Source organism: Ochlerotatus camptorhynchus, unplaced genomic scaffold (genome assembly GCF_037179485.1).
Source record: "Ochlerotatus camptorhynchus isolate MF236.1 unplaced genomic scaffold, CSIRO-AGI_Acam_v1.1 ptg000556l, whole genome shotgun sequence".
Lineage (NCBI taxonomy): Eukaryota > Metazoa > Arthropoda > Insecta > Diptera > Culicidae > Ochlerotatus > Ochlerotatus camptorhynchus.
In genome coordinates, this window is record NW_027041039.1 from 1,721,664 (window position 1) to 1,733,721 (window position 12,058).

General features: G+C 40.1%; 1 protein-coding gene across 1 annotated transcript; it reads left to right on the plus strand.

Moving 5' to 3' along the window:
- The first annotated feature begins 8,448 nt into the window (after positions 1-8,448).
- Positions 8,449-10,614, plus strand: LOC135713435 (leucine-rich repeat-containing G-protein coupled receptor 4-like). The gene is made up of 2 exons (XM_065236546.1): positions 8,449-8,524; positions 8,647-10,614. The coding sequence occupies exons 1-2, from the start codon at positions 8,502-8,504 to the stop codon at positions 10,376-10,378; spliced, it is 1,755 nt and encodes a 584-aa protein (XP_065092618.1). The 5' UTR covers positions 8,449-8,501; the 3' UTR covers positions 10,379-10,614.
- Positions 10,615-12,058: the final 1,444 nt, after the last annotated feature.

A 12,058-nucleotide genomic window follows, 5' to 3' on the forward strand; every position in this document is an offset into this window, starting at 1 on the left:
AATTCTGTCAGACAATCTGCACAGATGTGGACTTTCTGGAATTTTAAATAATTTCTTGTACAATTTGTTGTCAGAAAAGCAAATGAACTTTTCCCTTGGACAACTGACAACTTCCAGAATTAGCTACATGGGCCTGCCCCAAGGCTCATGTCTCAGCCCTCTTCTTTATAACTTTTATGTCAAAGATATCGACAACTGTTTGGCAGAACAATGCACGCTTAGACAACTTGCAGATGACGGTGTGGTTTCCGTAAGAGGTCCACATGCCGTGGACTTGCAAGGACCATTGCAAAGTTCCTTAGATAACTTGTCGTCTTGGGCTAGGAATCTAGGGATCGAATTCTCGCCGCAGAAAACTGAACTGGTAGTGTTTACTCGAAAGCGGTACCCAGTCTGTTGGGAATCTCGTGAATCGGATGCAGGAGAAAACAAACTAGTCCTTTCAGCAGCTTTTTATGCGTTGGCAGCTTTAAAGCTGAAATATATTCAATCATAGTAATAATTAGCATGATTTTTATGACTTTATAAACAAATGTGTCTTACATTCTAGCTTACACTTTCATCCAATTCTCTCCGATCTTCACAGCATCAATCTTCCAATTCAAGCTATAAATTGTTTCACAACATAATTCTTGTTCTATTCAATTCAATTAACTTACATACAATTCTTCTTGCTACGCGATCGAACAATAATCAACTCCAGCAAGTTGTCCGTCTATCGTTCCCGTTCCACGAGTAACATTGAATCACCTACGATACTTTAGAACTGCCTTACTGTTCAAATTTCACTGGCCGAGACTTTAAAATAACTTGATTACTAATTAATTATATCCACTTTAGAAATCAATCTCCGCTTTCTTGTTACGTTGTATTTTTTCCTTGTTCTTTCTCTGCTGCCCTTTGTCCACCGACTGACAGCTGTCACTCCGTGTCAGGAGCTCCCGGGACTCACCTCGAAGTTGTTCAGGGTTGCCGTTCGATGGCACGGTGGGTTCGACAACACAGGCCAAATGCAGCTTAATCTTTTGGGCAGAAACATTACTCAATCATTGTCTTTCAAGTACCTTGGGGTCTGGTTTGATTCAAAGTGCACTTGGAATACCCATATTACGTATTTGAAGCAAAAATGTCAGCAGAGGATCAACTTTCTCCGTTCAATTTGCGGCACATGGTGGGGTTCTCATCCGGGAGACCTCATAACGCTTTATAAAACAACTATTCTCTCTGTTCTAGACTACGGCTCTTTCTGCTTTCTCTCGGCAAAAAAAATGTCACCTAATAAAATTGGAACGAATTCAATATCGTTGTCTGCGTATTGCTCTCGGCTGTATGCACTCAACGCATACCACGAGTCTCGAGGTTCTGGCAGGAGTAACACCCCTCCAGAACCGTTTCTGGGAGCTTTCTCTCAGAATACTAATCAAATGCGGAGCTACAAACACATTTATAATTGAAAATTTTGAAGAAATTCTTGGGCTGAACACTATATAACTCGATTTATGAGAATCTACCACCACTACATATCGTCAGATATGTGTCTTCCTTGTTACACTCCAGACCGTGCTCACTTCACCAATCGCAGTTCCTCAATTGAATATGATCTGACTATGAAACAAGCAACTCATGGGATTCCCTCTTAACTTTACTGAAAAGTACCAACACGTCAATTGCGTGAACAGATATTTTACAGACGGGTCTCGTCTCAGTGGATCCACTGGCTTCGGTGTCTTCAATGAAAACTCTTGCGCCTTCCGCAAACTCCAGGAACCTTGTTCCGTTTTTGTTGCTGAGCTGGCAGCAATCAACTTCGCATTGGGGATGATTTCCAACATGCCCGCAGACCATTACTTCATCTTCTCGGATAGTCTCAGTTCGATCGAGGCTATTCGGTCGATGAAACTAGGTAGGGCACTCATCTTATTTCCTTTCAAAGGCAAGGGAGCAGATGAGTGTACTGGTCGAAAGATCATATATGATTACCTTTGTATGGGTCCCCTCACATTGCTCAATCCCAGGCAATGAGAAGGCGGACCCTCTCGCAAAGGTGGGCGCGCAGGAAGGCGAATTTTATGACAGGTAAATTTCACACGATGAATTTTACCATTTAGTGCGTCAGAGTACCCTTTCGAGTTGGCAAACCGATTGGGACAATGGAAATCTTGGACGGTGGTTACATTCAATTATTTCTAATGTTTCTTCGAGAGCGTGGTTTAAAGGCTTGGACTTAAGTCGTGACTTCATTCGCGTGATGAGTAGACTTATGTCCAACCACTACTCGCTAAATGCTCATCTCAATAGAATAAACCTCGTGGACAGCAACATCTGTCGGTGTGGAAACGGTTACGATGACATCGATCACGCAGTTTGGCAATGTACGGATAATGACGCCGCCAGAGAGCGACTTTTGAATACCCTCGAGGCCTAAGGAAGAGAACCCTATGTTCCTATCAGAGACGTGTTGGGAACTCGCGATATATGCTATATGCAGTTGGTTTATGAGTTTCTTCAAATGTCTAGTATAAGAATTTAATTCCTTTGTCTTTTGTCTCTCTTTAATAGTTTTTGTTTGTCTTGTCCCCCCGTCTCGATGAGTCTCATCGTCGCCCACTGGTCACCATAGCCGGTCGAACTCCAGACGAAACTAGAACCGCACTACCATTCATACTGGCGACAACGCTCTGATGAGACAACGAAACCTTACCCCCAAACTCCTCCCCTGATCCTATCCTTCGACAATGTACCTTGCTAACCTCGAGTAAGCCGCGAGTATTTGGCCCAACTCCTACTAGACATAGAATCAAGTGAACTTTTGATACAAACAAAGAACAATGAACTATCGGCTCCGTAAAGCTAACGCGATTGAGCCTTTCAAATAAACGAACTAGTTAAAAAAAACTAGACGATATTTGGCGCAGCATAAAACATGGTTGGTCTAAAACCTTGTTTAAATATTTGATGATTATTCTTCAGGCAGGATTTGTATTTCCTATTTATTAGAGGATACAAATATTAGATATATTTATTGCATTTGGCTTGAATGCTATCTTTAAAAGTTAATTTTTGGTCAAGTACTAATCCAAGATATTTCACTAGACTAGACCGAGAAATTGGAACTTCGTTCAAAGTGACTATGTGACTACTACAAGGTTTCAAAAAGAAAGCTCTAAGCTTATGTGGAAATACTATAAGTTGAGTTTTGGAATCTTCAATTTTTGTAAATAAGAAGAGAAAATATCTAAACTTTTCTGCAGTCTGCTGCAAATAACACGAAGACTTCTTCCTTTAGCAGAAATGCCTGTGTCATCGGCGAACAAAGCTTTGTGGCAATACTGAGGCAAATCAGGAAGGTCCGAAGTGAAAATATTTTACAATATAGGCCCAAGAATGCTATCCTGAGGAACTCCAGCTTTAACAGGTACTCGTTCAGATTTAGAATTTTAATAAGTTACTTGCAGAATTCTGTGAGATAAATGATTTAGAACTAATTTAACTTTTTTTTTCTCTTTATTAACAAGGCTTTCAGCCATCGACTGGTTCGCTTACTAATTTCACAATATCGAGTGGAAAATCAAACTTTTTCAATTTTGCAATCAAACCTTCATGCCACTGTCGAATGCTTTTTCTATGTCTAGAAGAGCAACTCCAGTTGAGCAGCCTCGACGCAGCAGTTCTCAGAAGAACAATTGACACTTCTCAACAAGGGATTAGGATATGCGATCTCCTCAAAACCTGACGTGGAAGAGACCATCGTTGACATGGAGACTGCAATCACTCACACACTTCCTATTCAATTACACGAGACTGCCAGGAATATTATTTCAGAGACAATACAAAACGGAAAGGGACATTCACTTAGTAAAACCGAAAAAGAGGAAATTCGAATTCTCAAAGAACTAAAAACAAAGCCGGTATTCTATACAAAAGCGGACAAAGGTAATGCAGTATTGATTTTGGACAAAGAGGACTATGACAATCGGATGACGGAAAAAATTACTAATGGCCCATACAGACAGTTGAGGATTGTTAAACTATCTATCCATTAACCATCTATAGTTAAACATGTGGATAAAACGTTGAAAGAGTGCATTGGCAACAGTACGAATCAATTGAAAGTTTCAAACCCTATTCTACCTAGGATCAAAGGTTTACCAAAGATTCACAAACCAGGAAACGAAATGAGGGAGATTATCTCGGCTGAAGGATCCCCCACTCATAAGCTTGCCAAATGGCTAGTAAAGGAATTTCAAAATATGCCTAAACCCTTTTCCACTCGCTCAGTTAACAGCACACAGGAATTCGCAAGTCAGCTTCAGGCATCAGGAGAGATTCGGGAAGATGAAGTCATGGTTTCATTCGATGTCACAGCACTTTTTCCGAGTGTACCAGTAAAGGAAGCCATCAGCCTTTTAGAGGACTGGCTTCTGAAGCAACGTGAGGATTCTACTTGGAAAAACAAAGTTCGGTCAAGCTTACTCGTCTTTGTATGGAGGAAAATTATTTCATTTTCAGATGAAATTTCTATAAACAAACTAAAGGCGCTCCTATGGGCAATCCGCTTTCTCCATTTTTATGTGAGTAGACCTAGAAAATACTGTGGAGGATAGGAATTTGTTGCCCAAATGTTGGTATAGGTACGTGGATGACATCTTTAGCATTGTCAAAAGGGAAGATTTATCAAAAACTTTGGAGACCATAAGGACATCAAATTTACTCACGAAGAAGAGAGAGACGGCAAACTCCCCTTCTTAGATCTTCTCATCATCAGGGAAACGTCTTCGTTCAATTTCGAAATCTATAGGAAATCAACAAACACAAAGAGAGTAATACCACAGACAAACAGACATAACACATTGAATATTTCTCACTGTAAAACATCGTCACTAAAACATTACCGCCATCTATTGAGTACACAGTGGCGGGCACTACGTTGAACAGATGGCGGTAGTGTGTAAACGTCAAACGCAAGGGAATTGACTATGCGCGCCACAGGTGGCGGTACTACCAACTACGATGCTTTTAAATTGTTCGTTAAATGCTTGTTCGATGAACAACTTACGAGTGTTATGTCTGTTTGTCTGTGGTAATACCAAGCACTTCAAACCATTCCCATCAACACAAAATGGCCGCTTTTCACCACATGGTTCACAGGATGCAAACTCTTCCTCTTATCGATACAGGGAAATCAAAGGAAATAGCTCACATTTTTGAAATCGCTAGACTTAATGGGTATCAAGAAAAAAACAATTCAAGCAGTAATCGATAAAAGAACAAGGGATCATTTTAGGTGTATTTCGACAACTCTTACACCAGTAACTGAGGGTTTTAAACGGGTAGCGGTGAATTTCGACAAAAACATTACCAAACCATTGATTTCAAAGTTTAGAAGTTTTGGCCTAGATTTAGTATTCAGCAGTAGGATAAATCAGCTGAAGTCACTGTTAGGATCAACTAAAGATTCAATAAATGTCTTAGGGAAAGCCGGAGTCTACAAAATCTCTTGTCCAGATTGCAATAAAATTTACATTGCTCAGACGAAAAGGACTTTGGAAACAAGGTTTAAGGAACACATCGCAGAGGTAAAAAGGCTAACAACGAGATGGATAAAGGACTTCATTATGAATTTAAATCCAAGGTTGCAGAACATAGGTAACTCCATTTACTTGCTGAATATTGTTAGCAGCAGGTATAGATGAAGAATTTGAAGCTTGTTAGCGGTTTGTATCTACGGGTAGGAATGTTCCTCTCTGGCCGTTAACAGCTGAGGAATTAGTACTTGGTCGGGAACGTGGAGCGTTACCTATCTGTCACTTAGAACGAGCTTGTAGGATCACTTTGCGATCATTCCTAAAAATGGATTTATGGTTTTCACCACAAGTTGCACATTCACTTTTTTTAGGATCTTCTTTCACTGGACAATCGTCCTTTACGTGACAGGAATCAGCACAATTCATGCATTTAGCAGGTATGTAGTCATTTTTTGTTCCGTGACCCCATCCCTGGCACTTACGGCACTGGGTAAGGTTTTGAAAATTTCCTCCAGTTTTTCTGAAGTGTTTTCTAAAGGCTTAAGGTTGTTTAGTTTACTAGACTTGAAGTGAACTAAATAAAAATTATTAGAAATTCCATTGCGTGAATCGTCAGGACGCGATTTCATTTTCATCTTGATTACTTGGACTGGTTCAACTTCAAGTAATTTTGTCAATTCATCTTTGATCTGATCCAGGGATTCACCACTGGGCAGACCTTTCAAGTCAACAGACGTTCAGTTTTGGTATCGTAAGTAAATAAAAATATGTTGCTTCTCAGTAAGATACCTGGCAAAACATTTGAATCCTTCCAAGGTTTCACGGCCCGACGACCAATTTGAAGAGAATACTTGAATGTAACGAAGTTCAAAAGTTCCGTTATCTCTGTAAATATCGCGTGAGATCCTTCATTGAAAATAACATTTGCCAGCCCTGGTCTTGGAGAGAAGAACGCAAAAAGCCCAGATCTTCGTGAAATGTCGAGTCTCGGATCTTAGCACGAAGCTATACGAGGGACAGTGAGAGTGGGATTAAATGAATGATGCTTAGGTACTTAGCCTTAGGTGGCGGCCAGGGTAGACGCGACGCGATGCGACTCACGCGAGAAATAATAATAAATAATAAGATTCCTTTCGAATCGCGTCTACCCTGGCCGTACCCTTAGGGTTAGAAAAGAATGGAATGAGAGAGTTCGTCAGCACCGAGTCTTGCTAACTGTATGAAATGAAATGATTTGTGACTCTGTTGGCTATCCGCGTGATTACGCTGGTCATGATGACACTGTTCATGATGAGAGTAGGGAAAATAAGAGTTGCATTATAACACATCATCACTTGGAAATGCTTTCGGCAACGTGGGGCTTTAGGTATTGATAAACGTCGCTAGAACTATTCCACAGACCTCCGTCGGTAATGACGCAGCTATAATGCAAAATAATTGTAGAGGTGACTGGGTTCGATTCCCGTTTCGGGGTTGCAATTTTTCGGAATGGAAAATTTCTCGACTTTCTCGGGTATAGAATCGCGCTTATTGGTGTCACTACAGCTACACCGCAAAAACGGAAACGACGTATGAAAACAATCAAACCGTATAGTGCACAGTAACGAAGCGAATGCACTGAAAAACAGTCACACTGTGTAGCTTTGGATGCGTAGTAGGGTGGTTCAAAATATCGATTTTGCTCCACCAAGCTCAATCGATTCTAAACCAGGTCCTGATCATTCTCCCAAAATTTGAGCTCATTTGGTTGCGATCTCATACTGAACTGGTCGTTTGAACTTTATATGGGAATTACTATGGGCGACCTAGTCTTTCGCTATTGATGAATCTACACGTTACGGTCGGCCAGCAGATGGAAATGATGTGAAAATGATAATGACGTTTTGCTAGCTGTCAAATCGTATGGAATATTTTATAGTACATCATCACTTTTGTGATTTTGAATTTCAAACTAAGGTGTCGCATGCTCTGGTGCAGTTTCGCGTAGATTCATCAATAATGATTTATGGATTGCTATCTGTTCCTATAGGAAATCTTGGGATAATGATCAGGGCCTGATTTAGAATCGATTGAGCTTCGTAAAGGAGAATTGATATTTTGAACTGCTCTAATGCGTAGTTGCTAACTGAACTGGATAGAACTAAAATACGAAATCCATGCCATATCATATTGTTTCTATATGGTTTGTCCATTTTGCACTGTGTAAGAGAAAAATGAATGAATCGTTTGAATTACAATAGCTTCATAGACGAGAGCACCGATGGATTTAAGTTCACTCATTCCAGAAAACGTAACACAAGCTGCGCGCAATGTTTACTAATAATGAACGCTAAAAAAAAATAGTGTTCATGATTAGTAAACATTGGCCGCAGCTTGCGTTTATTTTTTATTTTTTAATTATATTTTATAGATAGTACACCATTTCTACTGCAAATCCTGAGGGATTATTTCTAGCGCAAAATTTGAAATAAAAGCGTATATTTTTTGTTTTGTCACATGCCTCGAACCCTAAGTTAAGAATTAAGCTGAGTTTTGATTACCGTACAATCCTCAATAACTGCTTGGCATTCATACAGTTCGGTAGATAATTCACCGTTTACCGATATTGAAGTTAGCATAAATTTGTTTGCAACTGCTGTTCATAGAAACTTCTTTATCTTATCAGTTAATGATGACGAATGAAAGAATGAAATGGTTTGTTATTGCTAACTGAATTGGATCATCCATCCCTCTTCGGCGGCGCAGAACCGAATCCTAGGATCGTCGTTGTTCATGTTGTAGGCATACATTGCCTTGTATAACTGATAATGTAAGATGAACACACATTCGGTTTTCAGGCAAGATGCATTGCCAGAAGTATTTATAACATATAGTGAACCTCTTGGAGATAATGATTTTTCTATTTACTTGCTCGAGAAAAGTCGAGCTTAATCAGTTTGAATCTTGAAGCTGTCGGAGAAGGTTGTAATTTGGAAAATGTTACGAATCGCTCGCACATGGTAGGTTTTTGATAATGTTGATACATTTGTTCGTCGGTGGATTTTTCCATACCTGCTTGATCTGGACTAAGGAGTTCTGAGTCAGACACACTAACACGTATGTGGTTTCACTTTTTTTTCAGGATTCTGGTGGTGGTGTTGATGGCACTGTTCGGTGCAAAATCGACAGAAGCCTATCTCTGCATGTGTTCGCCGAGCAGCTGCGTGTTGATCCATCCAAATACGGACTTCTTCAAAAATGCTGAGAGTTTCTGTTCGACTTTTCGAGCGCAGGCGCATGATATCTCCATTATCAAGCTGATGGATACAAAGCTGTCACCTGATGCGTTCAACAAGTTCCCAAACATGACATCGTTGGAAATTTTCCAAGGTCAGCTCGAAAAACTCGACTCGGGTACGTTCAGTGGGGCAGGAAACCTGTTAAAGTTGTTAATCAGAGGAAACGGTTTAACTAGCTTGGATGACTACACTTTCAAGGGAGCGGATAATCTAAAGGATCTGATGATCTCGGCAAATCCTTTGAACAGGATTGGTGAGAATGCTTTTGCGAATTTGCGACAACTGGAAATGTTGATTTTGGCGCATGGTGAAATCACTTCCTTGCCACGGAAATTATTCCAGAATAATCGTTCCTTGAAGGTCATTTCACTGAATAACAATAAAATAGAATCAATCGACCCCGAAGTGTTCATCGGATTGGACGATCTTACCAAGTTGGAACTGCTAGAAAACAAGTTGAAGGTGTTCGATTTCAAATTTCTAAAGGCAGCGGTTGTTGTGTTGAACAATAACAGCCTGGAGCACTTGACAATTAACGAACACTGTAGTACAATGTATGCGAGTAATAACGAAATCAAAACTCTCACGGTGGCTGGTAATAATTTGAGTAAGCTGTCGCTTTTAAACAACAAAATTCGTGACATCAGCAACATCACCAAGGTGTCTAATTTGACTAGTTTGTCTCTGGGCAGCAATGACCTGGAATCGAATACGGTGTTTAGCTCGCTAACCGCTCTCGAAGAACTGATGCTTCAGTCCACGTATATCAATCTCACTGAGGACACGTTCGCCAATTTGAAAATGCTGAAGATACTGGATCTATCGTACAACAATCTCACAGTAGCAGATTTCAAAATTTTCGGATCGCTAGACTCGCTTCAAGTGTTGAGTTACGTTGGTAATCAGATTCCGAGCTTCAACTACATTGAGGCAAGAGAATACCTGCCACGTCTGCGGGTGCTCGAAATCTGCAAAAATGGATGGAACAATACATATTTTGAGACCAACATCCTGCGAATGAGACGGCTCCAGCTAAGTCCGGACGTTCATGGGTTTTCGTCTCATTTTTTGTTCCGCGATGACTACATCAGCATGTGCTCGGAGAAACTGGTCGACGATTATAGTTACGATGACTACGTGGAACAACCAATTGATGTGGAAGATGAAATCAGAGCGTCGTATCCCAAGGAATACACAACGACCTCTTCCACCACAACGACCACAACGACCACAACAAGTCCAAAGACCACAACAACGCCAGCCCCAACAACGACTATTCCATCAACTACGACATTCGCCACTACGGAGCAAGCAACGGCCAAGCCCAACGATTCAGCTTCAAATCATCATGTTTTGGAGTACAATGCAGACACGGCTATTCCGAAAATGGCTGCCAGTGAGCCGGTAAAGGCAGCATCACCGTTATTCATCACCTTCCAGGTGTTGGTGTACATTCTGTCGGTGGTTGGGTTGGTCTCGCTTATTGCGGTAGGGTACCTGTGGAAGAGGCGGCAGCTGAACACCAGATCACTTACCGTTGCTGCTGAGTCAACGGATTCTGTGAGATTAATCTAAACATACTACGATTCGGCTGGCGTGTCAATTCGTGTTTAGTGATAATGAACCCATACATATTCATACATGAGTGATTTTTATTTGGTTTTACGTCTGAAGTGATGCCGAGAATGGAGCAGTGTCATACAAGAGTGGTGATAATTAAGTGTAAACACATTTTACTCAAACTGATATTATATGTGAAGCAGGGATTCCTTGAAGTGTTTTAGTTTAGCTCCAATAAATCATTGCCTGAAGTTGAAATGGTTGTTTTTTTCATCCTCAAAACTTATTCTGGAATTTGCGTCATCTACGTCGAATCAATTTGAGTTGCTATGATTTATAAATATCGAATTACTAGGGAAAAATCTGATGCAATATTGCGCAATAAAGGTTTTCACTGCGCAGATTTGTTTTGCGTGTGGTGTGTGTCGTCGACCACGATCGGGGGTCAACTCATTTGCCGGCTGGTGATTCAAGTTGACGTTCAATTCAATTGAAATGCGAAATGCTCTACCGGTTGGGATTTGTCCAACTGTTCTTTTTTTAAATCTTTTTATTTGATCTAAATTCAAATTAAACTACATTTCATTGTAATCTAGGTGTTCCTGCTACTACAGTATCTTACCAACCTTGTTAGAAATATATGGGTCATTCCGCGCCAAGTGACCGAGAAAAAAAGATACGCAAGTGAAATTGACATCTTCCGATTTGGACCAAATTTGGAGGAGGTGTTTATTTTGGTTGAACTATTATGAATCCAAATGTTTGTGCCGATCGGAGCACCCCTTGGTCCAGGGGAGCATTTTCTATGTTGTGTGATTTTCAAGAAAGCACTGCTTTCTTATATAAATATCTTTGGAGCTTGTAAACCTATAATTAGCACAATGAAGTGTTTTTGAGAGAAAAACAGACAAGGAATCTAAATATGAATGTATTGTTTTTGTCCAGTGATGCCAAGTATTTTATGTTTGCATTTAAAAACTTAAAACGGATTTTTTTAGAATGAGTACATTTAGATTTCCATTCTGACAGCACCATTGTGTTCTCCATTCTTTTTTACATAAGAATCTCCAATCAGCAAAAAGTAATTTGCGTATTTTCTGAGATATAGCATTTTAAAGCAGACGATGCTGAAAATCATGAAAAAAAATGTTTTTTTTTCTTCGATTTTCTTTTTGCCCGCTCTTCTAAGTAAAGCACTCATTTTTTGCATTTCCACATCAACATACACGGCGAATGAGAACGACTCAAATTTGAGTTTAGTTCACTCATAATCGCCAAAAGTGCAGGAACTCAACGATGAGTAAAATTTGTCTGATGGTTTCCTGTGGAAAACCTAAAAAATCTGCCGGAAAATGAGGAAATTGAAGAAAATTTTATTCAGTCTCGGAGTAGTACCAATAGACTGAGTGAATCCAATCTTTACTTTTCTCAAATTCAGAAATTTTTCCCTGGAAAATCCTGGAAAAACCTGGGAAAACATGAGGCAAATTAACTCATCGCTGAGTTCCTGCACTTTTGGCGATTATGAGTGAACTAAACTCAAATTTGAGTCGTTCTCATTCGCCGTGTACTGGTTTTTTCATGCGACCAAATTTTCCTAACTAAATTAATCGTGCGTAAAAGTTACTTTTCCCCATTGAAAAGCGTGCGCAAAAGTAACTTTTGCTCACGCTTTTGAGTGTTGACTAGTTTACC